At 59.5% G+C, this 26,237-nt stretch overlaps 9 protein-coding genes across 9 annotated transcripts; 3 read left to right on the top strand and 6 right to left on the bottom strand.

The window, feature by feature from the left end:
* Positions 1–997: 997 nt before the first annotated feature.
* TRAVEDRAFT_128767 (uncharacterized protein) lies at positions 998–1,446 on the top strand (the record flags this gene model as incomplete). Its single annotated transcript, XM_008043394.1, has 2 exons — positions 998–1,198; positions 1,252–1,446. The coding sequence occupies 2 exons, from the start codon at positions 998–1,000 to the stop codon at positions 1,444–1,446; spliced, it is 396 nt and encodes a 131-aa protein (XP_008041585.1).
* An 800-nt stretch (positions 1,447–2,246) lies between these two features.
* On the bottom strand, positions 2,247–3,333 carry TRAVEDRAFT_30645 (ubiquitin-conjugating enzyme; the record flags this gene model as incomplete). Its single annotated transcript, XM_008042801.1, has 6 exons — positions 2,247–2,588; positions 2,760–2,795; positions 2,858–2,953; positions 3,035–3,149; positions 3,233–3,244; positions 3,317–3,333. Coding segments are annotated over 6 exons (452 nt in total), but the record flags the coding sequence as incomplete, so codon positions are not given.
* A 360-nt stretch (positions 3,334–3,693) lies between these two features.
* On the top strand, positions 3,694–4,347 carry TRAVEDRAFT_129736 (POZ domain-containing protein; the record flags this gene model as incomplete). Its single annotated transcript, XM_008043393.1, has 4 exons — positions 3,694–3,839; positions 3,889–3,930; positions 4,013–4,135; positions 4,194–4,347. The coding sequence occupies 4 exons, from the start codon at positions 3,694–3,696 to the stop codon at positions 4,345–4,347; spliced, it is 465 nt and encodes a 154-aa protein (XP_008041584.1).
* A 512-nt stretch (positions 4,348–4,859) lies between these two features.
* TRAVEDRAFT_171973 (Metallo-dependent phosphatase) lies at positions 4,860–7,677 on the bottom strand. Its single transcript, XM_008043392.1, has 11 exons — positions 7,424–7,677; positions 7,148–7,361; positions 7,062–7,087; positions 6,914–7,012; positions 6,583–6,694; positions 6,384–6,529; positions 6,236–6,319; positions 6,086–6,174; positions 5,806–6,018; positions 5,420–5,743; positions 4,860–5,365 (listed from the first exon to the last, which is right to left on the bottom strand). Exons 1-11 carry the CDS (start codon positions 7,556–7,558, stop codon positions 4,885–4,887), a joined length of 1,923 nt encoding a protein of 640 aa, XP_008041583.1. The 5' UTR covers positions 7,559–7,677; the 3' UTR covers positions 4,860–4,884.
* Positions 7,678–8,626: 949 nt separating this feature from the next.
* Positions 8,627–9,638, top strand: TRAVEDRAFT_50565 (uncharacterized protein; the record flags this gene model as incomplete). The annotated part of the gene is made up of 4 exons (XM_008042997.1): positions 8,627–8,796; positions 8,855–8,985; positions 9,045–9,256; positions 9,330–9,638. 4 exons carry the CDS (start codon positions 8,627–8,629, stop codon positions 9,636–9,638), a joined length of 822 nt encoding a protein of 273 aa, XP_008041188.1.
* Positions 9,639–10,212: 574 nt separating this feature from the next.
* On the bottom strand, positions 10,213–11,473 carry TRAVEDRAFT_50564 (uncharacterized protein; the record flags this gene model as incomplete). Its single annotated transcript, XM_008042996.1, has 2 exons — positions 10,213–11,284; positions 11,343–11,473. 2 exons carry the CDS (start codon positions 11,471–11,473, stop codon positions 10,213–10,215), a joined length of 1,203 nt encoding a protein of 400 aa, XP_008041187.1.
* Positions 11,474–12,167: 694 nt separating this feature from the next.
* On the bottom strand, positions 12,168–13,171 carry TRAVEDRAFT_50563 (uncharacterized protein; the record flags this gene model as incomplete). The annotated part of the gene is made up of 4 exons (XM_008042995.1): positions 12,168–12,786; positions 12,839–12,913; positions 12,973–13,032; positions 13,101–13,171. 4 exons carry the CDS (start codon positions 13,169–13,171, stop codon positions 12,168–12,170), a joined length of 825 nt encoding a protein of 274 aa, XP_008041186.1.
* A 1,292-nt stretch (positions 13,172–14,463) lies between these two features.
* TRAVEDRAFT_50562 (uncharacterized protein) lies at positions 14,464–15,514 on the bottom strand (the record flags this gene model as incomplete). Its single annotated transcript, XM_008042994.1, has 4 exons — positions 14,464–15,115; positions 15,173–15,247; positions 15,308–15,367; positions 15,429–15,514. The coding sequence occupies 4 exons, from the start codon at positions 15,512–15,514 to the stop codon at positions 14,464–14,466; spliced, it is 873 nt and encodes a 290-aa protein (XP_008041185.1).
* Positions 15,515–17,923: 2,409 nt separating this feature from the next.
* Positions 17,924–19,013, bottom strand: TRAVEDRAFT_22436 (uncharacterized protein; the record flags this gene model as incomplete). The annotated part of the gene is made up of 2 exons (XM_008042718.1): positions 17,924–18,616; positions 18,822–19,013. The coding sequence occupies 2 exons, from the start codon at positions 19,011–19,013 to the stop codon at positions 17,924–17,926; spliced, it is 885 nt and encodes a 294-aa protein (XP_008040909.1).
* Between the last annotated feature and the right edge of the window lie 7,224 nt (positions 19,014–26,237).

Genomic DNA, 26,237 nt, shown 5'->3' with positions numbered 1-26,237 from the left:
TCGCTCCGTCAATATCGATCTTGACGCCTTCCGCGATGGGCCCTTCCGTGCTACGTTGGCTCGATCGGTTGCTCTGCAGCATCGTTCCGCCACGGACCGTCCGGAGCCATCAGTGACCCGCACCGAGAGGAGAGAGGCCCCAGAGGCTCCAGCCACATCCCCTCTTCCCAACCCGTGGGTCAGGCGCAATGCCAGAGTGGAGGACGAGATCGCCACAGCCGTTTACAGGACGCGGCACATGCACACGGAGGCCACCCCCGAGCCGAGCGACCCGTGGACGTACGAGGCCATTCACCGTCGGATGAGGCAACGCCAGGCCGATACGCGCGCGGAGACCGGTTCGATCCGCGCTCGCAGTCCACTAGGCAACGAGACCCACCGTGCTCGTCCGCCCATGGAACCGGCCCCCCTGGATTACAGACAGGCTATGTCCACCCCTATGTACCCGGCCCGCCACCGCCCAACCGTACAGGAGGAAGTCCAACGGCGCCTGCGCCAGCGCACTCTACTAGACCGCGAGCACGCATCGAACCACGCTTACCCTCCCTCAGAGGACTCGTCCTCCCGCACGTCAGCACGTATAGAGCGCGTGCAGCGACAGCGCGAGCTCGTCCAGCGCATGATGGCACGAGACCGGAGAAGCGGCGAGGCTGCAGGGTCCGCTTCTGCCAGCGCGTCTTCTGCGCGCAGCGAAACGGAACCAGCGCGTGCTAGTGGCCAGCCATCAACGAGCAATCCGGCCGACGTGCATTCGTCAACATGGACCAGGCGGTACGCTCGTCTGGGCCAGGCGGCCGCGTTCAGGGATGGTCGGCCAGCTGAGGACCGCCCGGCGCCGCTGAACGGACGGTTTGCACGCCGCGGAACGTTTGGGCCGCACTTCCCGCCCGACATGGTCTGGGTGGATGTCCCGCCCGGCAGGCATTCTGCGTTCATGCGGAGGCGCAACTTTGGGGATTACGTTGTGAGTATCAGTTATGTCTCTCTCTATCCGTCAATGCTCACACGTCTGACCTTGCAGCGCGACGAGGATTTCGACGTCTCCTACGAAGGGCTGCTGTCACTCTCGTCCCTTCTGGGCGATGCGAAGCCTCGCGGGACTCCCGACGACATCATCGAGTCACTCCCGAGGGGAACGTATCGCGAATGGACACGACCAGGCGCCACCGAGGAGCGGTGCCCCATCTGTCTCGACGACGTACGTGATTCTCGCTCTCGCCTCTCCATTTCATCTCACCGAAACGCATTCAGTATCAACCAGACGACCCGTGCCTGCGCGTCTGCGGGTGCTCCCACTGGTTCCACGAGGGCTGTCTTCAGGTGCGTTGTCGCCCCTCCTTTCCCGCCACTCCCCGCAGACGCTCAAGTTCTGCTGTAGCAATGGCTCAAGACTGCGCGCACATGCCCCGTGTGCCGCGGGCGCGTCACCAGGCCACCACGTACTGAGGAGCCCCCAGCGCCCGTCGCAGGCCCGAGCGGGTCGAACGACCGCGACCGCGACGACGACTCAGACGCGGATGATCGCGCGGAGGAGCGACGGATGGCGGCGCGGCAATGGAATATGTTCCATCCGCCGTGGCGTCATGGCTGATTTGCGACTCGAGACAGGATGGATGCGCAGGCGATGTACGATGATATGAAGATGTTGGATTCACGCGCCCCGCGGGTTGGATACCTGGTGCTGTTCGCTGCTTGTACGTTGTGTATGTAGTGTTCTCGCGAGAGCTCACGGATGGATATGTAGTTTTGGGCTCGACGCCCTGATGTACGACGTGATTATGAACATGTTCTGGTTTTGGTTTCAATCCGCCCGGTTGCCTGACCAGGACATTTTTTCAATGGTACTCTGCAATGCCTCTTAGACACTGGCGACGTTAACAGGAAAGAGTTATGGTGCTGAGTTACATATATCCTGATATATCAAGACGTACTGTGCCACACCGTCCCGGATGTGGGGGACGCTAGAGAGTCCAAGCACATTGTACGTTCACCCTGTCCGACTCGTTCCCTCGTCATCAACGATAGTAGCATGCTCCCTCCGAGTAGGAGTGCTGCATTTGTGTTCGATCTCATCTGTGAGTTTACGACTCTGCCGAAGGAGAAAGGGGCCAGGCCGGACGAGCATCAGTCACGCATCCTCGCGCAGGATTCAGGATGTAGTACACCATGAGAGCGGTAGAACATAAGCTGCTCTTTTCAGCCGTATACTTACCTATTAACGCTTGACCGAATCGACCATCCAGAGTGCAAGTCGAAATGAGATGATAACACAACAAGCCAACAACGTACATTCCACCATTCCAAGACTTCTAGGCGCTGCTTCACACAGTACTCTCGTGATCTCGTGATTCGTCAATGCAACCGCTCGCAAACCACCCCGCGCGGCCGCAGCCCCGGCTATGCACGCGGTCGCTAGGCGTTGGCGTACTTCTCGGTCCACTCGCGGCTGACGCGCTGCGCGTCGACCTCGTTCTCCTTGTAGTGCTTCGCGACGTCCGTCGCGAGGGGGTCGTCCGGGTTCGGTGCGCTGAGGAGCGCCTGGACGGAGAGCAGGACGGTGCGGATCTGGAGCGCGGGCGACCACTTGTCTGCGGGGAATGGTCAGCCTGGATCGTTCAAAGAAAACGGTCTCTGAGGTTCAGAAGTGCATGGTAGCGGTATGAGGGGGAGGACTGAAAGAGGGTGGATGGGGTGGATTGATGTATTGCTGCGTATTGCCCTTCCGGGTACAGTGACCGGGTCAAAGGCGAGAGACGCACCTTTCAGGATATCCAGACAGATACGGCCAAGCTTGTCTGCACACATACAAGGCGTATCAGCCAACCAGTCCAAATGCAAGTGACAAAGGGCGGCGCACCGATATTAGGGTGGTAGATCTTGGTCAGGAAGCGAACCTTCGGAGGGCTCATGGGGTATTCTTCTGGCAGGAACAGCTCCAACCTAAACACTCCATCTACAGCAACGTAAAACGCAGATTACGTTTCGAGGTCAGAACATTGGGCGGGCGTAGGTTGGAGATAGACCGAAGACGCACTCTGGAAGGGGCTCCCATCGGGTCCTTGGATCGTGACATCGAAGTATCGGAGGTTGTCGTCATGCGGCGACGCAGTGATTCCAGGCGCGGGATCCGCTACGAGCCGTTCTGTCTCCTGCTCGGACGGCACCCAGTAGAGAGCAAGCCATCGCGCCGTGAGCGAAGTTGGTCGTGTGGCCGGCAGAGAGCACGACGCACCTTGATGATTCGCTATCCAGCGAGAACAGCACAGTTTCCAGGTGAGCAGCTGTAGCATCCGAGAGAGCAAGACGAGCTAGGTACCTTGGGGAGAGACATGTCTGCGGGCGGTGGCGGTGGAGTGGTTGCAGGTGAAAGAGGCTGAGAGAGCCAATCTCAATCTCGCCTATGACCCACGCGCGTCCAAATCCGGCAATTCACCCATCCGGGCCGCAGACCACGCGGCTGCAAGCGCCGAAACGCCGCGGAACGCGTTTGTGGCTGCAGCTGCGGGTGTGCTCCTGACCACCACCTACGCGTCTGGCCGTATATAAAGGGTAAAGGTCATCGAGTCCAACTAACGTTACGGAAGAACCGTATTCCTGTTCACGATGTCCGAAAACGCCGCCGCCAACGCCCAAGTACGTCGCTGTCTCAGCTTTCCTAGGACGCCTCTACATGTCCTATTGTTCACTCTTTTCATGCTCTTTCACCACCAGGCAGGCGATAACGACAAGGTGAACGAATGGGTCCGACTCACGAGCACAGACGGCTACGAGTTCCTCGTCAAGCGCAAAGTCGCGGCGTGCAGTGGCACCCTCCGGAATTCGCTCAGCGCCGAGAGTCAGTCTCTCTTCCATCTCAGGAACATGCATGACTGACACGGATATAGGCAGCTTCTCCGAGGCCTTGTCAAATACAGCCCATACCAACGAACGGTAAGCTCCGCCCGTCGGCGTATCCTAATCGCCGTCCCCTCTCCTCCCTAGACCCTGACCCGTGCCTGTCCCCGCACTCCAGAGCTGTCATCGTCGAGAAGCTGTGCGAGTACCTGTCTTACAAGTCTCTCTACGAGAGCGCGAAGAAGAACGAGGAGATCCCCGACTTTCAGGAACGCGTCTACCCGGAGATTTCCCTCGAGCTGTAAGCACCTATCCTCGTCGCTGCGTGCCTCGTGCCCGAGTACTGACTACGCCTCGAGGCTCGTCGCTGCGGATTATTACGATGGTCTGTGTCGTACTTCGCGTTTCATCGTATCGCAGCTGACGGCTTCTGCACAGCGTGATACGCCGCTGCCTGTCAGTGTGGACCCACTCGCGCCGCTGAGCCACTGTTCCGTAACTCATTTTACGTAGAACTGAAAGTCTGAGTCTATCACAATTCCCAACACTTGGTGTGATGGTACCTAGACCCTGAAATGTCTATGTCTGTATCGTTTCGCCGGTCCGAGCGGGTTAGATAAGTCATCTGGGACCGCGGCTAACCGCACATATGTGGATTACAGAAATATCCCTTGTGTAGCCACCGCATCACCCTAACTGAGTCTGCAAGATATTAAAGTCTACGGCTGTTCCTTACAGGTGATCGTGAGGCTTCGTACAGTCTGGCGTTCGGTGCCAGTGCAGATACTTACATTCCGCGTGACGCTGTGTCACATTCTACTCAACGCCGTGACCGCTCTGTCCCCAGATTGCCCGATTGCCGTGGCCGTAATTGCCTGACGCTATTGCTCAATCTTTGAAGCATCCCCGCGGTCAATATCATGAAACACACATCCATGAGCCTGGATGAGCAATGAGAAATAGCATGATAAACAATGACACGCATGTGGTACAACAACAACGACACAACAACATCCTGGTGGGGTATACACCACACATCCATCCATTCCCTCACGGCGCAGTCTCGAACCGCTTCAACGCCTTCGGCCTCGACGACTTCTTCCCCCTCGCGATCCGATCCGCCAGTCTCTCCACCATCCCGCCATCGCCCAGCCCCTCCTCCTCCAACGCCCTCTTAATCAGCTCCTCCATATTCCTCCTATTATCCGGGGGCGCCTCCTCCCCGACGTGCCCCTGCCCGCCACTGGCGAGCGCGAGCCCGGGCATGCGCATGCTCGGCACGGGCACGAGCGGCATCGAGCCCGACGCCGCGTAGTCGAACTGCGGCATGCGCTCGTTCGCGATGTCGGACGCGCGCGCGTCGCTGAACGTGCGTATCATGCGCCGCATGTTCGTGCCCGCGCCCAAAGCGTCCGGCGCGCCGCCCGTGGGGTGGAACCCGCCGGGCCATGCGGTGGGTGTGCCGGTGCCCGAGGGGAGGCCGCCGGGCATTGGGGCGGGCGTGAGCTCCGTCGCGTTCTCCGACTCCTCTCTGTTAGGTTATCATCAGCGAGTGAGATGGAATACGCAAGACAGGAATACGAACCGGAGGAGCTGGAAGATACGCTGCATACGCCCTACAGCCAAGATCTTGTTCTTGATCTCCTGCCTGCGCGCCGAGATCTCGTTCGGCGTGAGCGCAAGGTCCGCGACCGTGCGCGTATCGTCGCTGTCGGAATCGCTGTCGAGCGCACGCGAGCGCTCCGCGTCGTCCTCCTCGCTCGACGCGCTCTCGAGCTCCTGGTCCGAGCACACCGCGAGGATCGCGAGCAGCATCTCCGTGATCTTCTCGCCCACGAACGGCAGCGACCACGTGAACGCGTCCATGAAGTTCGGCAGCCAGTACGGGTGCGACGTCGCGTTGTACTGCCTGCAGAGATGCCGCGCTCAGCGTGACGATCGCGGGGGCGTTAGTGCGGGCGGGACACGCACCTGATGGTGATGTTCTTGTTCTTGTACTTGATCACGGCGCCGCGATTGTGGTACACGTCCAAGTAGTTCGGCGCGCTGAAGATCGTGATCACCGACGGGAATTTCTTCGTCGGTGTCTTGCGATGCATCGTATATCCCGCGTCCTGAGCCTCGTGGCCGCGGAATATACCCAGTAGCTGATTGCGTTCCAAGAACTTGCACGCCGCCTCGTATCTGCATATCCCGAGACATGTCAGCAAGTGGACGCGAAATGCAGGGAGTAGCTCTTGATAGGACTTACGTAAAGTAATAGCTACAGCCTCGAGTGTGGTTATCAATGAAGGGAACCCCGAGTGGCAACCCGTGTGGATTGTCGTATGTGGGTTCCGTCTATGAGGAAGAACCCCCGATGAACACGCGTATCCATCGAAGCTTGGAGTCTGGAGCGTACCTCATGTCCGAAGTTTGGGATCGGATCGGCCCAGAGTAGGTCGCACAGTAGCCCCTTGGAAGCAGGCTCCTCAAAACGGTTCATCTGTCGGAGGGGCGTAGGTTGTGTCAAAATGCGCGCAGCCAGGTACAGGGCCTGGGTTACGTACGCGCTCAAGATCCTTCAGCGTATCGAGCTCCGGGGAGATCCCGCCGTGCACGCAGAAGAACTTTCCGTCCACGAGCGCTGTTACGGGGAGCGCCTGGAAGGACCGGATACACGCATCGTATATCGCCGGCGAGTATTTGTGTAGACCTGTATGCTGTGTGAGCAGATACGTGCAAGCAGAACAAGCCGAGCTCACTGACATTCTCGTTTGAATGTAAAGTATTCCGTTAGGTGCCTGCACTCATGGTTTCCACGGAGCAGGAATAGTCGTCTGGGGTAACATAGTTTGAGAGCATAGAGATAGAGGAGGCACTTGAAAAGTGAAGCCATTAATCATGCGTTTTTCAAAGACAGGGCCTGGAAACCAGCACAGGACCAGCACAAAGCCACTGGATAAGTTCCAGTTTCCCGAGCAGAGTGCGCAGAGATCGGAAAGGCGTTACGTATCTATAGTTGAGATACAAGCGACGGATAGACCGCGTCCAAGCGATGCGCTTAAGGAACGCGATGCCGCGAAAGCCGTTTGCTCACCTCGATTCCAAAACAGCCTCGATCGACGTAATCTCCCAAGAACAAGTAGTTATTCTCGTCGAAGGTGCCGCCGATTTCAAATACTTTCATGAGGTCATACTGTAGGACGTCATCGAAGGTTAGGGTAGAGGAGAAGACTAGGACATACATACTGCCCGTGTATGTCTCCGCAGACTGTGGGATGGGGTGGTCGCGTGAGGCGCAGACAGAACATGAAGTAGACGGAGCACGGACCTATAACGGGGCCTGGCACTTGGAGCATGTTCGGTTCTCGACTCATGAGATCCGTAGTTTGGTCCAGGATGAACATGGCTTGCTCGTGGGATAGGCGACCTTCGCGAAAGAAGTGTTGCCTCAGGTACTCGACATTGGGGCGATCGCGACCGGTATGCGCATCGCGCACGTAGAAGTCGTCATCTGGTGGGATGTGCGCGGCCGGCGCAGGGACCTGTATAGCTCGTGAGGGTGAGATGGGTGCACAGTGAGTGCAAAGAGTGCAGAAAGACGTACGCCGGGCGCCTGGCGGTCCTGTAAGTTCCTGGTCGGAGACGGAGGACGATGATTGGGGATGACTACTGACTGTTTGGCCTGGATGTGGTGGAAAGCGTTTGAGTAGTACCCGTCGTCTCCCGGCATGCGTGCCATGGCTGGCCGGTGTGCGAGGGGGTTCGAGGAGAGGCGGGGACGAGGAGATGGGGGCGAGAGTGGAGAGCAACCGCAAGCGCGCTTGCCTCTCAGCGATCCGAGTCTTCTCTCCCACGTGAGCACTAGCCGCCCATTGCCTCCGTGTCGGTCGGGGGCCGCCCACGCCTCTCTCTCCGTCCCCCTCCATCTCGCCCCGCCCATCCGGTCTGGTGCTCGGACAGTTGACCCAAGCTGCGGCCCACAATACGAAGCATCCCGTAAAATGACTATACTCCAGAGTCCAGATATCCGTGTAGGTCGCGACTCACTCCATACTCCCCGGCTCGACTCGCACAGCAGAGCTCTCGGCCCACTCGAAGGTGTGTCAAGAAATCCGACCCACATCGCTTACTGTTGCTCTGGACTGCTCCGATCATCACCAGTACTCAGGTATTACCGCTGCTCATGACGCTGTAACTGTGGTAATACGATACGGTGAGCTCAATGTAAGTACCAGAACCGAATAATCGCTTAACTTAGCTCACAATGAGTGCAAGACTGCTATTGTCCAGCTGACGCACGCGTATTCGCGCATCTGGGATCGTGATGATGATTCGAACATCAACTGTGGAGGTGCGAAGACGAGTGCGAGCTCACACGTCAAGCAGAGTGCAGAGACAAGTAGCACAAGCGGCGCGACGGCGATGGACGAAGCATGCGCCGTCTAATATATCCTTTTGAAGTTATCTGTAACGCCTTCGGTGATCCTGTTATACGCCATGACCGGGGTCTAGATGGCACGATCCTAGGACAGCTATCCTCGTCACTGGGCCCAGATGGACCACTGCCTCGCTTGGTGGCTTCTACGCAACGCAGCTTGTGTCTCCGCATGTTCCTATCTGGAGTGACTTCTCGTCCTGCTGCTTCGCTCCCGACTCTGATAGAACGTATGGTGTCTTTGGCTTCCAAAGTCAGTGCTTGCACTCCGGTGATCGCTCTACCGGACGCTTATAATGCTCGAACGACCGCCAGTAACCACCAGCGACTTCCTCCCGCAGATCAGCCTTCTGATACACAACCCAGAACGCGATGTACCCCTTCTACCCAACCCCGTTCTTGGTCGGCTTCGTGCTGACGGCCGAAGCGCTGGCACTCCCACTTGCTTCTCCTGCTCTCGAAGAAGTTTACTCTGCGACTATGCCCCTGTCATCCATACCCACTTCGTCTGCCAGTACGAAGGAGATGCCCGACGATCCAGAGTACGTTATTCTGATAACGTCACCAGACAACGCTGACATTGTGAGCCGCCCCTTGCAGATCCGACACCATGTCATTTGACTTGCGTGGCATGCCTCTCGTCGCCAGTCCCGAGGACGCCGAAATGTCCGAACGGGCCTCAAGGCATCTTCCGAATCCTAGTACGATCCCTCTCCTCGGCCGTGGTGACGGTAAGCTCTCAATCAACCTAGCCGTCGATCCCACCTGATGACAGAATCCGCTGTCTAAGAAGATCCCTCCGCGAATTTGAGCAACGCGAGCACCGACTCGTGCCAAATCGCCGTGGGCCTTTTGCGAGAAGACTTCGCGGGACACGGACTACCACTCACAAGCCTGGTCATCGAATCGTCCACCTTACTACTGCTCGCCGGATATGTGCTCTACTTTCTATGTCGCACCAAGCTCCGGCGCCGGCCAATGGTCTATCTTTCCGCCGCTAATGTGAGCAACCTCCCTCTCTTCTCCTCACTCTCTCCGTCATCACACACGAGCGAGTCACTAACGCACCCCTCAGACTCCCGTTTCTTTCACCTTCCCGCACCGGGAATCCATCTTCAAGCACACGCCGCCCACCGCAGCTCAACCCAGCATCGCGTCGCTCTCGAAGATCGACGAGGACTCCCTCCCGCCCACGCCCACCCAGTCCGCGCCCGGGTTCTACTCGCACCTGGCCGCGCTGTCTCCGCTGCGCGGACCGCCCAGCAGCCCCGCCCGCGCTGTGTCGCGCGCTGCGTCCTTCTGCACGCGCTCGGGATCAAGCTCTACTGCCTGCGAAGGCGGCAGCCTCGAGAAGAAGTCGAGCTTTCTTTCGCTGAAGGGTTGAGCTTACCCCGACTCGGCCGAGCAACTTCCAAATCATGCGTTTGCAAGATTTGACTGATCCATAACATTCATTTCGCATCACTTGCCCAAGCCCTCATATCTTCAAGGTCTATATCACTCAAACACGTACCGACCGTCCACTCATTTATTCTCACCGCTCTACTTACTGTACATATCACATTGTCCATACCTTTCGTCTAGTAGTCCGATTGTCTCGATGGTAGTACTTAGTACCTGTCTGCCCGTCGACCGTTGCGTGGCCATCGTTTCAACGAACCTATAGCATAGCCAGATTCGTTGTATACATATCTCGTTGATTCTCATCGAAAGCGTGTTGAATCTCGCTCGCCATCGCATCCAGATGTAAGACGTGAATGAATAGAAAGTATTGACATAAGGTGCATAATTCGTGCAGACGTACACTATCATAACGGCCAGTAAGGCCAAAGTCCAAACGAGCTAGAACATACGGCATAGGTAGTGAGAATCAAAAGTCCAGTGTTCCTGAAAAGATGACCCATGAGGAGGAGGCAGAGATGCGAGCTGCTGGACGACCTTTTGATGCTTGAAGTGAACTACATCCTGCAGTTCTCGACGTGGCGCCACAGCATGTCCGATCGGGCCACATGCCGGCCACACCCCTTCGGGCACCACGCGCCGCGCAGTGGGATGTGCTTCGTCTCGACGTGTCGCTGCAGCCCGATGAACTGCAGTTCGCAGTCGCAGTCGCCCCAGCGGCACACGACCCGGTCGAACCACTGCGCGGTCTTCGTCTTCGAGCTCCGGACCAGCTCCACCTCCACGGGGACCTGCTCGTCGGTTTCCTCCACCTTCGTGAGCTTCGCCATGTGCTCCTCGAGCGCATCCAGAATAGCAGGATCAAGCTCCGCGTCCTCCAGAGCATCGTCCTGGCGATCCATATCCAGTATCTCGCCCTCCTCCAGCTCGGGGGCATCATAGTCCTCGTCGATCTCTCTCTTGAGCGGAATCTCCACCTTTGCCATGCCCTTCCTTCCCCCATTCCCCTTATACGTCTTCACCTTCACCCCGACGCGCACCGGGCGCCCGCTGTTGTGTTCCTCCTTGATGTGGTCCCAGATGAAGCGGGCGTCCTTGACGTTTGTTCCGCACCCATCCCAGTAGCAGATGCGGGACCCAACGGGCGGCGGGGCCGGGCGCTGCCCGCGTTTCTTGTGCGGGGTCGTCTTCGCCCACGGGGACTCGTGCGCGGGGCGCGAGGGCGCGGCTTTCTTCGGAGGGGGCAGAGGTGCGGCTTTGGTCGCGGGCTTGGTCTTGGGACGCGGCTTGCGCATGTGCATCTGGGTGAACGGGTTCCGAGGGTCGAACGGGCGCTGGTGCTGGATCTGGGGCTTTGACAGGTCTTTGGGCGTGGGCGGGGTGGTAGGCAGGGGCGTGGTCCGGGAAGAAGGCAGAGGCAGAGGCGTAGATGGTGTCTCGACAGTCGGGATGCTCGCCTTCCGTCCATCATAGATGGGCGGCATGGAGGTGTCCCTCTTCGAAGCGGCGACCTTGGCGGGTGTCATTTGCAACTCGAGTGCGTGAAGAAGCTTGAGCGGCACCTCGGGAGACGAGGGTATCTCTGGTGCGGGCTCCTCGTCCTCCGATTCCGGCTCGAAGCTGGATTCACTGTGGCCACAAAGGATGATTAGACGCTAGCCACCGCGTGTGGCTATACGACACTCACCGATCACAAGTTGCCTGTTTCTTTTTCGTCGACTCGGGCTGCATAAGACGGGCCTTCGGGGGGCTAGGATAGCACGCGCCTGTAGCGATGGTGGGCGTTTGAACGTCGGTAGAGGTCGGCAGAGCAGTCATGTTGAGTGAAGTAGCGAGTAAGTTGCGCGCAGCGGTGGCGATGAAATATCGAGTTTCAGTGGCGTGGTTGTGCAGGATACTTCGAGGTTTGTTAGAAGCAAAGATGCTTTGTAACTGTGAAGAGGTGAGGTTTATATACTCCCGCATGGATAATGGACACGTTGATCGTGGCTTAGCCAGCCTGGCGTGGCTTAGACCTCAGGAGCCCACGCCCTGGCAGCGCAGTCCAAGCGCTTTGCCAATGAGCCACTGAGACTTGTTCCGCAGGGCTAATGCGGGGCGGGGATAAAGGCGCACTATTGAGCTCATGGCCAGCCCATGCGCGCCAGCGTCTTGTCTCATTGTGCTGCCGATGTTCGCTGGGAGCTTTGCTTGCGGGGAGCCATTTGGCTAAGACATTCATGCACGGCCGCGTACCCACCCCGGGCGGGGCTTGGACAGATGATGGCGGTTGGGGTTGCTGGCCAAGAACAAAGACCCGGACGGGCTGTAGAACATGTCGATTTAAGTGTGGTATGTTACCTTGTACAAAGCATAAAATAACAAACAGGAAAGCATCATACCGAGTATACAGACGAGAAACACAGACGAGAACAAACAGCGAGGACCAGCGCTGGAAAACCTACACTGAAAGCAGAACTGACGGGCGGTCAGAATCATCACCTAGTTGGAGTTCAATCAAGAGCACTCACCTTTAACGATACGCCAGAACATCGGCATGCTCCTCAGCTTGATGCTCCTTGAGCTCGTCCCGTCCATCGAAAAATTCATCGCACATGTCGCAGAAAGGGAGGTCTTTCACGAAATGGCTCTTCCGCAAGTGTGCCTCCATCAACGCGTGCGTGTTCTCGCGTATTTCGCACCCCGGCCATTTGCATTTCCACCACCCGCCGTTCTTGACACCCTGGCGCGTCAAATGATGTACATATTCATTCATATGACCTTGCCACAGCACCCGCGGGATGACCTGGTGGCAGCCGTCCCAATGGCACCGCACGTTGTGCGGGTCTTCAACATCGAGCTCGCCTAGGTGGATAGCGAACGTCTTGACAGTTGTGGGCTTGCTGGAAGCTGCTCGCGGCCGCTTGGCGCATGCCTTGACGGGCGAGGGTGGCCTCTGTGCCGGAGTAGGCGCGGGGGGAGCGACGGCTGGGGGATGCCGGATGGGCTCAAACGAGGCCTCCGTGTTCTCGTTCGCTGCGATAGCCTTCCCCTTCGCGCGCTTCTTGCGGGGAAGATCTTCTTGAAGATCGTCGTCGTAGGACGGCGTGCTGGGCGCCACACCCAGGATATCTGCGGTCTTGACCCCAATGCTGCCCGGGAGTAAATACTCTGGACACGGCCCAGAGAAACGATGCAACGCACGAGCCATGCCATGGAATCGACAACGTCCACTGGTTGGTAATGTCTTGCAGCTGCCTCTCATGATCGGCGAATTTTCTATACCCAACCGGGACAGTCAGATAATATGTCTCACAGCCGACATACAAACGACGTACCTCATGTAGTCATAATCCAGAGACGTCCGCGAGGGGCCTTCGGAGGTACCCGTCCAGGTACTGTGGGGCCGGTGCCACAAGGCAGCGAAGGTAAGTGATCGACGAGACAGTATAATGGCAAGACATACCTGCTCGGAAGGGTGGGCCCGAGAGACGAGCGCTCCACAGGGTATTCGAAAGTAAACGAACCAAAGTTCATAGCGATGGATGGACGCGGAGGGTTGAGATGACTTGAAGGAGGAGGAAATGGCAAGGACCACAGGGGGAGGGAAGTGAACGTTGACAGACGAGTACGCTGCAATAAATACGCCTCGCGCTTGGACAGACATCCCACGGTACGAAGCCGTGTGCAAAGAGTTGAAAGAACCGAAAGCGCCCAGGGCGGGGGGCCCGCCCCAGGACAATGCCGTCGCGAAGGTACGGTTGATGCGTTCCCAAAAACGGACCGCCAGGGCGGGCTCGCAACGTTGCCCCATTGACGAATGGATATCGGAGTTGGACAACGGGTCCCTTTGTACATCCAGCTGCGGATGCGTGACCTGGTCGGCGGAACTTGCGAGGGGGATTCTTGCCGGGCGGTGCACGGTCATGGTGTGGCTCTCTTCCCTACGCCTCTTAACGCATGAGCGAAGCTGAAGGGATAGGCGCAGAGGAACTGGCACTCTCCTGCCCCAGAAGATACAGCAGTCACTGAAGAGGTCCAGTGCGGAGGGTCGGAGCCATGCGAGCTCGTTTGATCGGTCAAGTTGCGATGAGGCTCCGTGGTGCGGAGATCAAGGTGACGGAACGCATGATCCAATGTGAGACGGTCTTTTTTGCCGCTCGTAGCGAACAATAGCGGCCCTGGGTGGATAGGGGCGCCGCGGGTGCAAACCCTCGTAGTCTGGGGCAAAGGATGCGTGAGTGGGCGTTTCGATAATTTCAAGGTCTGCGACGGAAGCCTACTCATCGCTCACGGCGTGAAACTCTGGCTGGATTGGCCGCGGCAGCGCATATTACGAGCTATCCAGAGTGACGAGTTCGGGCCAGCAGGAACATTGGGCCGACATCGCGAACGTCGGGGCCAAGTGCACCAACTCTCACCAACTCCGCAATCCAAACAACAATATTTGCCACGTGGCCGTTTATGTGTAGGCGCTTATCACCTTCCGCTGGTTCACCGTACCGCCACCACCAGCCGTAGCGTCAAGTTCCCGTTCCAGAAGATTCATTCACATGCTGTCGCCTAAGAGTACGTCCCTAATGCCTGCGTTCCGACATATTCGAGAGCAGATTCACCCTCCTAGGCTTTCACATAGGTAAATATTCGGTTTAGATTAACGACAACTGCCATAAACACCGTGATGCTACAGAGGATCTCGAAAACATAAGAACGTAACAGCATAGACATAGAGGCACCGCAGAAAAGTATGTACGCGAGATGATGATACACGAGGACGACGACGACCCGCGTCGAAATACACCCAACCAAGAACCCAATCCAACCGCCCGTCAGCCATCCAAGTCCCGCCGCTTCCCCTTCGCCGCCCCACACGACTTCTTCTCCACATGCCGGTTCCGCGAATCGCTCCTCGAGAACGCGTCCCCGCACGACTCACACACATGCACCCGCTTCAAGAAGTGCTTCGTCTTCAGGTGCCGCACCATGCTCGCATGGCTCCCCGTGTCCGAGCGGCACCCCGTAAATTGGCAGTGCCACCGCCCTGCGTGCCCGGGGCCTTGGGTGCGCAACCGGTGCGCACTGTCCATATGCGCCTGCCAGTGGACGCGCTCGATGAGCTCCTTGCAGCCGTTCCAGCGGCACCGCACGTGGCGCAGGCCGGGAATGGCGCGGTCGTCCGAGGGGGCGGTGTGCGCGGCGGGGGTGTAGGTAGAGTCGGCGTCCTCGGACTCGGGAGCGGAGCGAGGCCGCTTGCCGCGCGACTTTTGCGACGCGGGTAGTTGTGAGGTTGAGGCGGACGAAGGGGTGGGGGGAGCGACGTAGTAGTCGACGGGCGGGAATGCGTCGTCGATGTAGTCCTCGTCTTCCCAAACCTTTGTCTTCCTGCGCTTCGGGGCTGGGGGGTGGTTTTCGATATCGTCCTCAGGCAGCGGCACGCTGGGCGGCGCGAGGCCGAAGATATCCTTGGGGTTTACCCCAATCCTGTTGAATTCGCATGAGCGTTTCGTGGTAGCCACAATATCACGGGCGAGGACGTACGAGTTCGACCATGGAATCGGGAGGTTCCACTGGCTCTCTATTTCGCGCAAATAGTGTTGATTATGTGCGACCTTCCTATACGCGATTGAGAACGGTCAAATTTATATCGCATATATGGATGCAAAGACGACTTACTTCGTCAACACCTCGTCGCACGGCGGGTTGACATGTTCGTCTACCCCTAACTGTGGCCAGCTGCGAGGAAAATATGGTCAAGGTAAATTATCGGCGACGCTGGAACAAAGGGGAAACTCACCCATAAGGTGCGGTCGTACTAGGGCCAGCGTGGCTACCGTCGAAGGGGAATTCGAACGTAAAGGTCGGCGAGTAGAAGGTGTTCATGTCGACAGAGGGGGGGGAGAGCAAACGTAGGTGATAAGATGCGGATGTATGTAAATACGCTGAGCGAGTGCGGAGTGTGAGCGATGACAAGCGGGCACATCCAGATATATAGCCCACGCGTTTGAGCTCTGAGCGCACAATGCGGCGAAGGCTGCCTACGTGAAACGCGACGTGCCATGCCCAAAGACCTCAAAGCCCCGAACGCACTTAGACTCGCGGCTATTGTCCCCCGTCCGCTATGGCTGATGCGTCGCGCGAGGACAAAGCTACGGTCGGCTAGCCGCACGTCCAGCACCTTCCGCGGAGTGCGCCTGCCCAATACCCTCAACCCTCCGGCGCGGCGTCTGGGCTGGATATCTCGCCCCCCATCAACCGAAGCTTGAAGCTCGTGGGGGGCATGGCGTACCGTTTGTCAACACAATCCGGGATCCAGACAATGAGCGCCTTTGTGAGCCTCGGGGGAAGGGCAGCGGTCCCAGGTGCGTAGCGTTGGAACCGATCGAGCATGCTTGCCGAGCGACATACCGGGGCGGTGGCCTTGCGTGGCTATGTTTAGCCACTGCAGGGCCAAAACGACGGACAGCGTTTCCCCGCAGCCAGAGGGTACCGGCACACGGGCCTCGAGCTTGAAGACAAAGGAGCCTTTGTCGTAGCCGAGCCCCGAAGCCAATATACCTGAGGAATGTGTCTAGGCTGATGCAATAAGCAGGCTTGCGGTGGAAAACCTATGCTTCCAAATCTCCGACGACATGTGCCGACGGAGCGACTTAGGAGTTTCTCAACGCGAGTTTCGCTCGCGTGTTTGCCTGTGCCGACGGACGAGTTATCCTGGGCTGGTACCAGCATACATACCACCGAGGTGCTGTATATCGCGTAAGTATACACTCGTTTGTGAGAGGCAGGAAGACTCACCGTGTGCTGTGGCCAGACAGATATGCCAACGTCAAGTATGAAACTTGAACTTCTTGTGGCACCTGGCCGATGCTCGCAGCCACAACGCCACGGCTCATGGCCCCGTGCTATAACACGAGCACTTATGTGGAGACACCAGTGCTTCAGATACCGTAGATTCAAAGCTGCGAGGGTCAGAGCAGATGGACATTGATAACGTCAAAAACACAGTCAATCGTCGACTAAGTCACGGAATAAGATATTCGCCACGTGGCGGCGTTTGCCATCTGAGCGCTCCTCTGGCGCTTAACGGACTACGTACTGCCACCATCTGTGCTCTTGCTTGCTTCACTCAGCGGTCCTTTGCCGTGCTGCTTGCCGGAAATATAACCTTACTAGCTCCCTCGCAAAAGGTCACCTGCGAGAAACGTAAGGGACGACACACCTCGCTAGAATCGGCAACCGTCATCCCAAACGCCGCCATAACTTGTGCCGCGGCCTTTGAACGTACTACTCGGTTACACGGCCGCGGGGTTCACACACTCTACGCTTAACGTGGCCGTTCTCGTAAAGCGCGAAGGTGGTCGCGGTTAAGCTTGTGTACCCCGAAGAGGATGAGTTAGTGTATTATCAAGCCCTATTCAAGTTGTGAGCACCTCTAATCAGTGCCTCTTGGGTAGACTTAAGAACCTGTGCTTCGAACGTGCACACACTCGCGTTTTCATACGCGGTAAAGCAGTCGCGGCCGCTGCTCTATACCTTCTAAAGCCAAAATGTGCCATGTACGGGCGGTCTTCACTCAATGAGAGTCTCGATATCCAGGTCGAGTCCACCGCCAGTACACGGCTCCTCTCAACGATGAATCGATGACGCGTTGACGACCTCAACATACGCATATCCAATAACACCCTCCGCTCTCCCGGAACTTCAGGAAGCAATCCAGCAAGCCCCTGCACGCCGCATCTCACACCCGCATACCCAATCTCACCCATATACCTTCTCCCAGCATCCAGATGAACCCAGATGCAGCCCAAATCTCCCGCCCGCCCGCCACATCTCGCCCCCCGCCCCGGCCGGCGGCGCTCGCCCTCCCCTCCGCCTTCGAAATCGCCCGTTTCACACCCCACGCGTACGATAGCCGCCGGCCGACGCACGACGACGCTTCGCGGACGCGGATCCCGCGCGCCGCCACCTGATAGAGTGTGGCAGGTATATCTCTGGCGGGCATCGCGCGACGCCGCGCCGGGTTGCGCTTGTGGCTTCTTCGTGCCCGACTGGGCGTTCATGTTTTCGTCGTGGTGGCTGGGTCGTCGGACGGAGAAGAGGACTTCTACCAAAGCTTTGCTTCCCAACACCGCGCCTCGCGCTCTATACAGGTCCTCTCGCGGCCTGCTATGTACACGCATATGTACACCAGTACACGAACCCCGTCTCTCAACCAAAAATCCGAGTCCAGGGGCCCACTCCACGCACCGCCACAACCACCGCAATACATACACCCATCCCGCTCGCCGGACGCTAAAACACCCACGGGACGAGCCGCCACCTCACGCGCGCCGCCCACTCCTCCCACTGCGCGCCAAACACGCGATGCAGCTCCGCGTCCTCCGTGCCCACGCGCCGATTCGTGCTCCGCAGCGCATACACCACCTTCACCCCCCAGAACGCGACGAACACCCACGCCAGCCCTACACCCACCAGCCCGCCCATTCCTCCCCCCGTCCCTGCCTCCCCTCCTCTCACTGAATGCCAGAGTGCACGTAGGCTCGGATCGAGCCACGCCTCGCGCAGCCACGCGCTCGGGCTCAACATAACCGCGGACGCGCCCAGGAGCACCGCGTACACGCCCGCATAGCTCGGGTGGCGCACGCACGCGTACGGGCCGTCCGTCACGAGCGTGTGCGTCGGGGAGATCGTGAGCTCGAACGTGAAGAGCGTGCCGAGCGCGCGGAAGCACGCGAGCCGCAGCACCGCGCCGCCCACCGCCATTGCCGCGCCCAGGAGGAGGAACGCGTGCGGGGTCGTGAGCGCTGCTGATAGAGATACAGGGGATGAGGGCGGCGGCAGCGAGGATATTGATGAGGGGGGTTGTGAGGGGGGGAGGAAGGCGGAGGGGAGGAGGACGGACGCGAGGGGGCGCGTGAGGGGGTTCGGCGCGGCGAGGTGCAGCGTCGCGAGCGCGTCGCACAGGACGATCGCCCAGGTCAGCATCTGTCATGCATAGCAGCGTGTCAGCTCTCTCCCATTACACATGCCCCAGACAAAGTTAGCGACCGCACCCTTGCGCGGGGCCGTGCGCGGGGAACGCGGGACAAGAACAGAAGCGAAGAAGAGAAGGCAGGGGGGGTGGGAAGCCCGCGTGTGCGCGAGCCCAGAAAGGGGCTGCGGGAAGGAGAGAGCGAGACGCGCGACGAACCTTGCTGCAGAACGTGACATGGCGGATCGCGCGCTCGAACAGGGTGCGGTTGTCGATGCACGTTTTGGGCGCGGGCGGCGGGTTCGGGGGCGACAGCGCGCGGTGCACCGCGTACCCCGTCGCGAGCAGCGCGGCGATCTTGAGCAGCGGCAGGAGCAGCGCGGGGTGGTCCGTGGTCGTTGTCGCGAGCATGGTAGAGGCGAGAGGGATGGATATAGCAGCAGCAGCGCGTCGCCGCAGCTGATGTTCTGTGCCTGAGTTATTTTGCGAGGCGTGACGCGAGGCCGTAAAGTGTCGTTCGTCAGAGGAGCACGCGCGGCCGGGGGCGACGGTGGTGCAGGGGCTACGGCTCGCTGGGTGCGTGGATGCGGAGGGGGAAGAGAGACCGGGCGTGGCTCAGGACGGCTTGGTCAGGGGAGGGGAGAAATAGGCTCTGTGTGGGAGGGAAGGCCGTCCGCGATAGAGCGTGGTTTATATGGGCCGGGGGAAGCAGCATGCGTCCTTCTCGACGCGAACGCGCCTCTGCGTCTGCGCGGGCTGATTGGCCCCGCGGCCAATCGAACGCATCCGTTCAATTAACCCCCCTCCCCTTCTTCGCACTCTGCGCGTCGCGTGGCACATCGTGATATCCATATCCACGCCCATGTCCATATCCATATGCGGCGGCAGGCGCGGTGATTGGCAGCGGCGGCGCCGGCGGCGAAGGTGACTGCAAGGAGCGCGAAGCGCCGCGGGCGGGCTTCGACGGGCAGACGTATACGTACGCGTGCCGGGCCTGCTCCTGCTCGGATGCGCGGCCGCCCCAGGACAGGCAGCTCGCAGCCTGAACCGGGCTCGGCGCAGATGGCGCGGCGGATGCCTCCGCGTCTTTCCTTCTTCGACGTCCGCCGTCGCGAGGACGAGGGGAGAACACGCGGTGCCCGAGGAACCACAGAACGGCGAAGGCGTCGCTGCAGACACCGGCTACGCAAACTACTGATGGCACACTGAAGAGTGAGAGCGGGCGAGGGGCCGGTAGAGAGGCCGACGTCAGGACGCGTGCAGCCCTGCACGGCACGCTGCGCCTTCTCTCCCACCCAGCGACCTTGGCGTCGCACGGCTGTCTGCGCACGCACGCGATGGAATTCGAATCAATGCAGGCCTCTGATGCCTCTGAGGAGGAGGACACTGCGATTAGACGCGTCCCCGCCCAGATCCCATGGAGATCGCCCTCGGACGCCACAACGGACGCGCGATCGATCACCCTGCTTGTCTTCCTGCCTCGCCCCTCGCCTGTCCATATCTGGATACGCCCTTCCCTCACGGCTAGCCGCGCATCGTCCGTCGAGGCCCGTCGCGCTGCAGGTCCTCCGCTATCGACGTCCTTCACTCGCTCGTTCGCTGCTCGCAAAGCGGACGATCTCGCGCATCGCAAGCGAGAGACGTCTACACCCACTGCTCCTGATCTTCGCACATTCCGCGCCGAGCCGCCCGCCCGGTCTCTTTCCGTCGGCTAACGCTCCCCCTTCAATATTCAATTGCCCGCGCCCGAGGCCGCAGCTCGCCCGACTTACCTGTCCCGGCGCGCCCGTCCCGCGACCCTATTACCCTACCCTCCCATTCAGCTCCCTGCGCTTCCACGTCCAGGCATAACCTCCCACACACCCAGGCAGACTGCTCCCGTCGGCGAATTAGAGCTCTTCGCACACGTCGCCGCCCGCCCGTCCATCCATCCATCTGTCCACGGAGTGCCCCTCGGCGCGCCCGTGTGAGCGAACAGCACCCCGGCAATTTTCTCGCCTCGGGCGCAGTGGCGTGTCCCCGCCGGCCTCTTCTCGCTCTTCGCCTGCCAGGGCCCATCTCCGTCACCGTCACCATCTCTGCGTTCTGTTCTTGTTCATCTTGTTCATCACATCACCGTCCGCACGCGCGTCGGCCACTTGCTGTTCGCCCTTGAGCCATTGGACTGGAGCCAATGATAGTTACCGGTATGTCGCCGGCAACACAAACCATACTGCACCGCTCGCCGCCCACAATCACACATCATGGGGTCGCCTGCAGGGCCCGCGGGGTAATGAAGTCCGGTTGTTAGCCGCGAGCGTATCAAAAACACGGATACCCGCGACCTCGCCTCGCCTCGATCCGGCCATCAAGCAGAGTGCACAGGTTTGCGGACAAGCAGCAAATTGAAACCCGCGCGATGCACGCCGCAAACCCGCGGCCAGGAGACGACATTGACATGAGCCGCAGACGCGGACGCGCACAACGTACGCAACCTCATATACAGACGCGGACTGCCGAAATGCATAACGCCAGTGACAGACGGCCTCCGCGTGCAAGTAGGCCTTTGGGCGGGCTTCGCGCGTCCAGCCGACCCGGCACCCCAACCCTCCTCACCTCTCCCAAACATCTATCCGGAAACGCAACGCCCGCTCGCTCCTGATAATCACTGCTGGCCCCTGGAGTCCCCGGAGGCCGAGGCGCACCATTAGAGCACGCTTCGCACGGGGCCAATATCGCGATAGAGCACCCTTCGCCTTCGCCTTCCCCTGCGCCTTCCCCAACTGCGCCTTCGCCTTCCCTGCGGTCCGACACGTAACGGCGCGCCCGGGTCCACAGCGCCCCGCGGAAGCACGACAGCCTCCCAGAGCTGTTCATTGCGCGGTTTAGAGCTCGCGCGTCATTAACCGCGTTCCCACCCAGCCGCGCCCCAGCGTCGAAGGGTGCCGCGCACCGTGTAAGGCGTCCTGCCATTCCGGCGCAGGAAGGGTTCCTTTCTGCCTTCCACCGGGGAGCTCCCCGAGCGAGACGTTACGACGCTTACAGCAGCGGAGCATGTGCTGCGCGTACGCGGCGCAGCACCTCCCATCCCGGACGCCCCGTCCACATGGCAGCCGCGACGCTGACACTGACAGCGGACAAAGTGGCGAGGACCGCCGGGGAATGGATGCAGGGCCCGCGCGCGGCGGGAAAGCAGCGCGCGGAAGGTTTGCTCGCCTGCCAGCTGGGTCTGATGTGGAATATCAGACGGAGATGCTGCCGTACAAGTCGGGCAAGCCCGATGGTCGTGTTACTAGCTGTTCGGGGCGTTCCGAGGGAGAGGGGGTGCTGCGGCCCTCGCCAGTGACAGGTGCAGCATAGATGAGGGTAGTACACTCCTCTGAAGTGGATGAGACGATTCGCCTGGCCCGCGCCCGAGCTGCAAGACGTGAAGAAGACTGTTTTGCTTCCTGCAGGCCTCCCCTGATACCTCATACCGCACCGTTTCTGACGCATTCTTCATGCGCCCGAAGTACGTGAAGCTTGAAGTGCGAGATCGACCCCGGGTCCGCCAGTAGCGAAAATGGTCCACGTTAACGTGGACTGCGGTACCCGCGGCGCCGGGATTTGGTCGAGCGCCAACCACAGGAATTTGAGTCCAGCGTCCGCCACTGCACGCGTGTCTGAACGTGAATTCGATATGCTCCACCCCTACTGCGTCCCGGCGAGAGAATCAGGGCGCGGGCACCCGGCAAAAAACTGGAAGATCTAGTAGGGAAGACGCAGGGAGCCACATCCCCACCTTCAGTGCAAGACCCAATAAGGGTTGCTGACCTCGGCGGCCCTTAAGGTTGACCAGTTGACCTCAGTACCACGCTTCAGCGCCATCGCACGTCGAAGCCGCGGAGTGTCGCCGTCGCGCTCTACCCTCGCTCGACACAACCCGGCCTCCTCGCCGCCGGGCCACGACCCGCGACGCACCCCGCGAAGCAGCCGCCACCGCCGACCACGAGATCGCACCGCGGCGGCGCACGCGCATGATCTCGCACGTCATTCAGCCTCTGCACATCCAGATGACGAAGTGAAGACTCGGGACGGAGATTACACCTGCACATCGCAGCGGCGATGCCGCGAAGCCTGCAACCTAGAGCCATGGGGCAGGAAGCTTCAGGCGTCGCACCCGCTGGGACAGGCGGAATGGCACGATGTGGCAGCGTACGAGGCGGCCCGAGCCTAAGTGACACCCCGCGCGCCGCTGTGCGTCATGCACACGGCGATGCACGCACGACTCGAATATCCCTCGTAGCGGACATCGACGTGCGACGCTCATCTCCGCGTGTGCCTCGTCCGCTCTCCGTCCCGAACCTGCGTCAGATTGACAACGCTCAGATACCCTTGGCCGAAGAGACTGGCGAAGCGCACAGCGCTCCGCTGGATGCACGCCACGCCGAAAGCGGGAGAGGATGATCGGCGGGCGGCGCCACACGCCACGAAGGCGCCACAGTGGGTGGCAGGCCCCGAGCGCGGGCGTTGTGGCGCATCAGGAAGCGCGCTGAAACGGGGAAGACACCGCACTCCACAACGAACGTCCGGGTACTGGGCTCGGGTCCCTGTGCGAGCGGATCAGGGCGCACTCCAGCTGCGCAGGCTTGGGTGCACGTCTATCGGTCCAGAGACGTGCGCTGCAGTGTCTGCCTCACTGCAGCGAGACCACGACGACTAGCAAGAGAGGTGATGTGTATATACCCCTCATGTATGCAAGTTGGGCTTACTTAGGTCATATGCAAATGCTCGTCATAATTAACGATTCCCCATTCCGGACAAATCGCCAATCTATCTCCCAATTAATCGTTCTCGAGGTAACGTAACTCCCCAACGGCCCAGCAGCATATGCGTACTCATTGAACGTTGACTACGCCCAGTGAGCACACGCGCATACCACTTGCGCGACCCGGTGTTCAAAGCACCGTACACGCGCCACAGCGCCATTGCATCACCAGCCCATCTCCGCCGGTCTTTGGCCTGCACTCCTTCTCCAGCAGCATCTCTCCGCGAAGCCACTCTCGCAGCCCCACCGCGGCCGTCCGCGCTCTTAACGGGAGCCCGTCCCACGTCCCTTCGCCAGCCTCTGCTTCCGCTTCCGGGCCAGAACGCATCTCCCGGCATCCTCGCAGCCAGCCCCAGTCCCAAAACGCCCCCGGGAACGCCACGAAGGGCACGGAAGAGGGGAAGAGGGGGTGCCACGAAGCCCGCGAACGCGCGGGTCGGGCGACAGACCGGCCCGAGCGCACGGGCTTCGCACGTCGAGGAATGGGCGCACGGTGACGAAGTCAATCAAGCGCGCCCCTAATGCGGGGCGAGAAGCGCAGGCTCAGCTCGCAGCGGGCCAAATAGCCACTGAGCTTGTTTTGTTTTCCCTCGTGTAAAGCCTCCGCGCGGCCGGTGATAGCGCATAGCGTAATGTGCACTGCAAGGACAGGACCCTTGGGCAGATCTGCACTAGCACGTCACGGCGTAGGAGCAACGCCTCTCCGCACGCGCTCCACGCCTCCGTTGTGGACGCTAACGCGTGCGGAGGGCGAGGGACGCAGACTGGACGCGCGGAACGCATGTGTCGCGCAGCCGACGTGCCGCAGGGCTCCCGTTCTCAGGGCCTGGGCCTGTGCGGGGGGAGACCGCGGCACCGCGCGGCCATACGAGGACATCCGCACATCCCGTGGCTGGGCCGTCTCAATGGGAGAAGGGAAGGTGCGCTGGCGCACTCACCTGTGCTTCGCGCTTCGCATGCAGACGCATATAGCGCTCCTTGGCCTCGTCCCCGGAGGCGTTTCATAGCTCGTCGCGTGAGAGGCGCAAGAGCGAACTCTGTGTCGGGGCGGGCAGCAGATGACCTGTGCGCGGACACGCGTGTCGTCAGGGGTGGCAGCGAGCTTGGAGAGGGGGCGATTGGGTTAGGAAGCAGATTGCGCCCGGGGATGCGTGCCTGATAGGGGTGATAGAGCTGAGGTCGCAGCGCTGTCTGCGACGTCGATGTCATCGAAGAAGCCCCAGTGCGGTTCAGGCTTCGCGCATATGAAACGCCGGGGCGTGCACCGACGCTAGAAGAACTGTAACTATAGCTTGTATTGAACACGCGGGGGGCGAGGCGTACCAACGTGCTCGGTGTTCAACGTTTGGAACGCGTCCATGGCGTGGACAGCAGTACTGGGAAGCGAAGTGAGATCGAGGCCGCGATAAATGAGGTAGCCGAGATTTTCGGACACGATGCTCAGGAGACCGTCTGCGAGATTGTGTACCTGCCTCAGTGATCTGACCGAGGACAGCAGGGAGACCATGCACGACGGGAGGCTGCCGTTGGAACGATCTGCGACGTGCACTGGCAATTCAGTTCAACCGAGCAGACGCTTCCCAGAAGCCTCATGGCGGATTACAGAGTTATAGACGTCCCGAGGGAGGGCTTCCCAACTAAAACGTTGCAGGCACAGGAGACACGAGGTAACTCTGCAAGGCAGGACTCATTCCGAAAGCCACGAACGTCTTGTTCGCCAGCCTGTACACGGAGCGGTACGGAACATTGCCTGACCTAACGAACATGTGCATGCAATGCGCGAACTCAAGATCGACCTCTTAGGTCTCAATACGTCATCCTAATCGGCTGTGTGCACAGAGATAGTAGGATTAGCAGTAGCGATCGCTAGAGGCGCAAACAGGCCATGGACTTCGATAGGGACCATGTCCCGTCTGAGAACTCCGCCGCGTCTGCCCTGGACCGAGGAAAAAACGAATACTCACATCGTGTATGAATATATGAACCCTCGCGTATCTTGTGGATGCCATGACGCGAGGCCTTCCCGAGAATGTGGTTTGGCCTGTTGAGGTACGCGAGCGCGGCAATGTCGCAAGACTTGTGTGCAACAAGCCAGAGACAGGGTGTCGCTCTAGTTCATGAAAATAATAAACCATTATTCACACCACCAAGCAATAGTACAAGCAAGATAGCCCGTCGGATAGCGCGGATTGAAACTGACAAGAGAGACGAAGGTGGTCGAGTCCCGAGATGTGGCTCAGTCCAAGTACGCAAGCGCGCAAGGCGTGGGAGGCGAATGACCACTCTCGGCTTCTGCCGGCTCGTCGTTGAGCGCCTAAACACGTACGCGCACTTCTCCTCGAACCCCCGCCGCATTACAGAATCCGAAAGTTTCAAACCATCTTCCCTAGAGGCGTTTCTTGTGTCGCAACGACTCGCATTCTGGTAGAAACAAGCAAAATTGGCTGACGGCTTAAAGGCTCTGATCATACAGCTAGAGTAAGCACAGTATTTCCGTCATAACTTGTACTGTTCGAACTACTTACGCTGCTCGGTTAGTGGCACTGTCTGACGACCTCCTCGCCAGACGTTCAGAAACGATGCTATTTTCCCCATTGGACAAGATTGGGGAAAAATTTATGCTCCGTGTGCGATGCGCATTGTTGTCATTGGCCACTTGGCCATCGTCTAAGTTCGCGTTAGTCCTTTTCAGTCCAATGCTTCGAGAGCTCGGAGAGCCGCTGATGTCTTCTAAGTGAGTTGAAATGGACACAGAATGGCCTTGGTATATGGCTGATCCATCTCATAGGCATCCACTCCGCTCGTTATCACTGCCAGCACGTAGTGCTCGTACGCGGGCTACTTGCTGT

Source organism: Trametes versicolor (assembly GCF_000271585.1).
Source record: "Trametes versicolor FP-101664 SS1 unplaced genomic scaffold TRAVEscaffold_9, whole genome shotgun sequence".
Lineage (NCBI taxonomy): Eukaryota > Fungi > Basidiomycota > Agaricomycetes > Polyporales > Polyporaceae > Trametes > Trametes versicolor.
The sequence above is the reverse complement of the archived record's forward strand: the minus strand, read 5'-3'. Positions and strand labels throughout refer to the sequence as shown.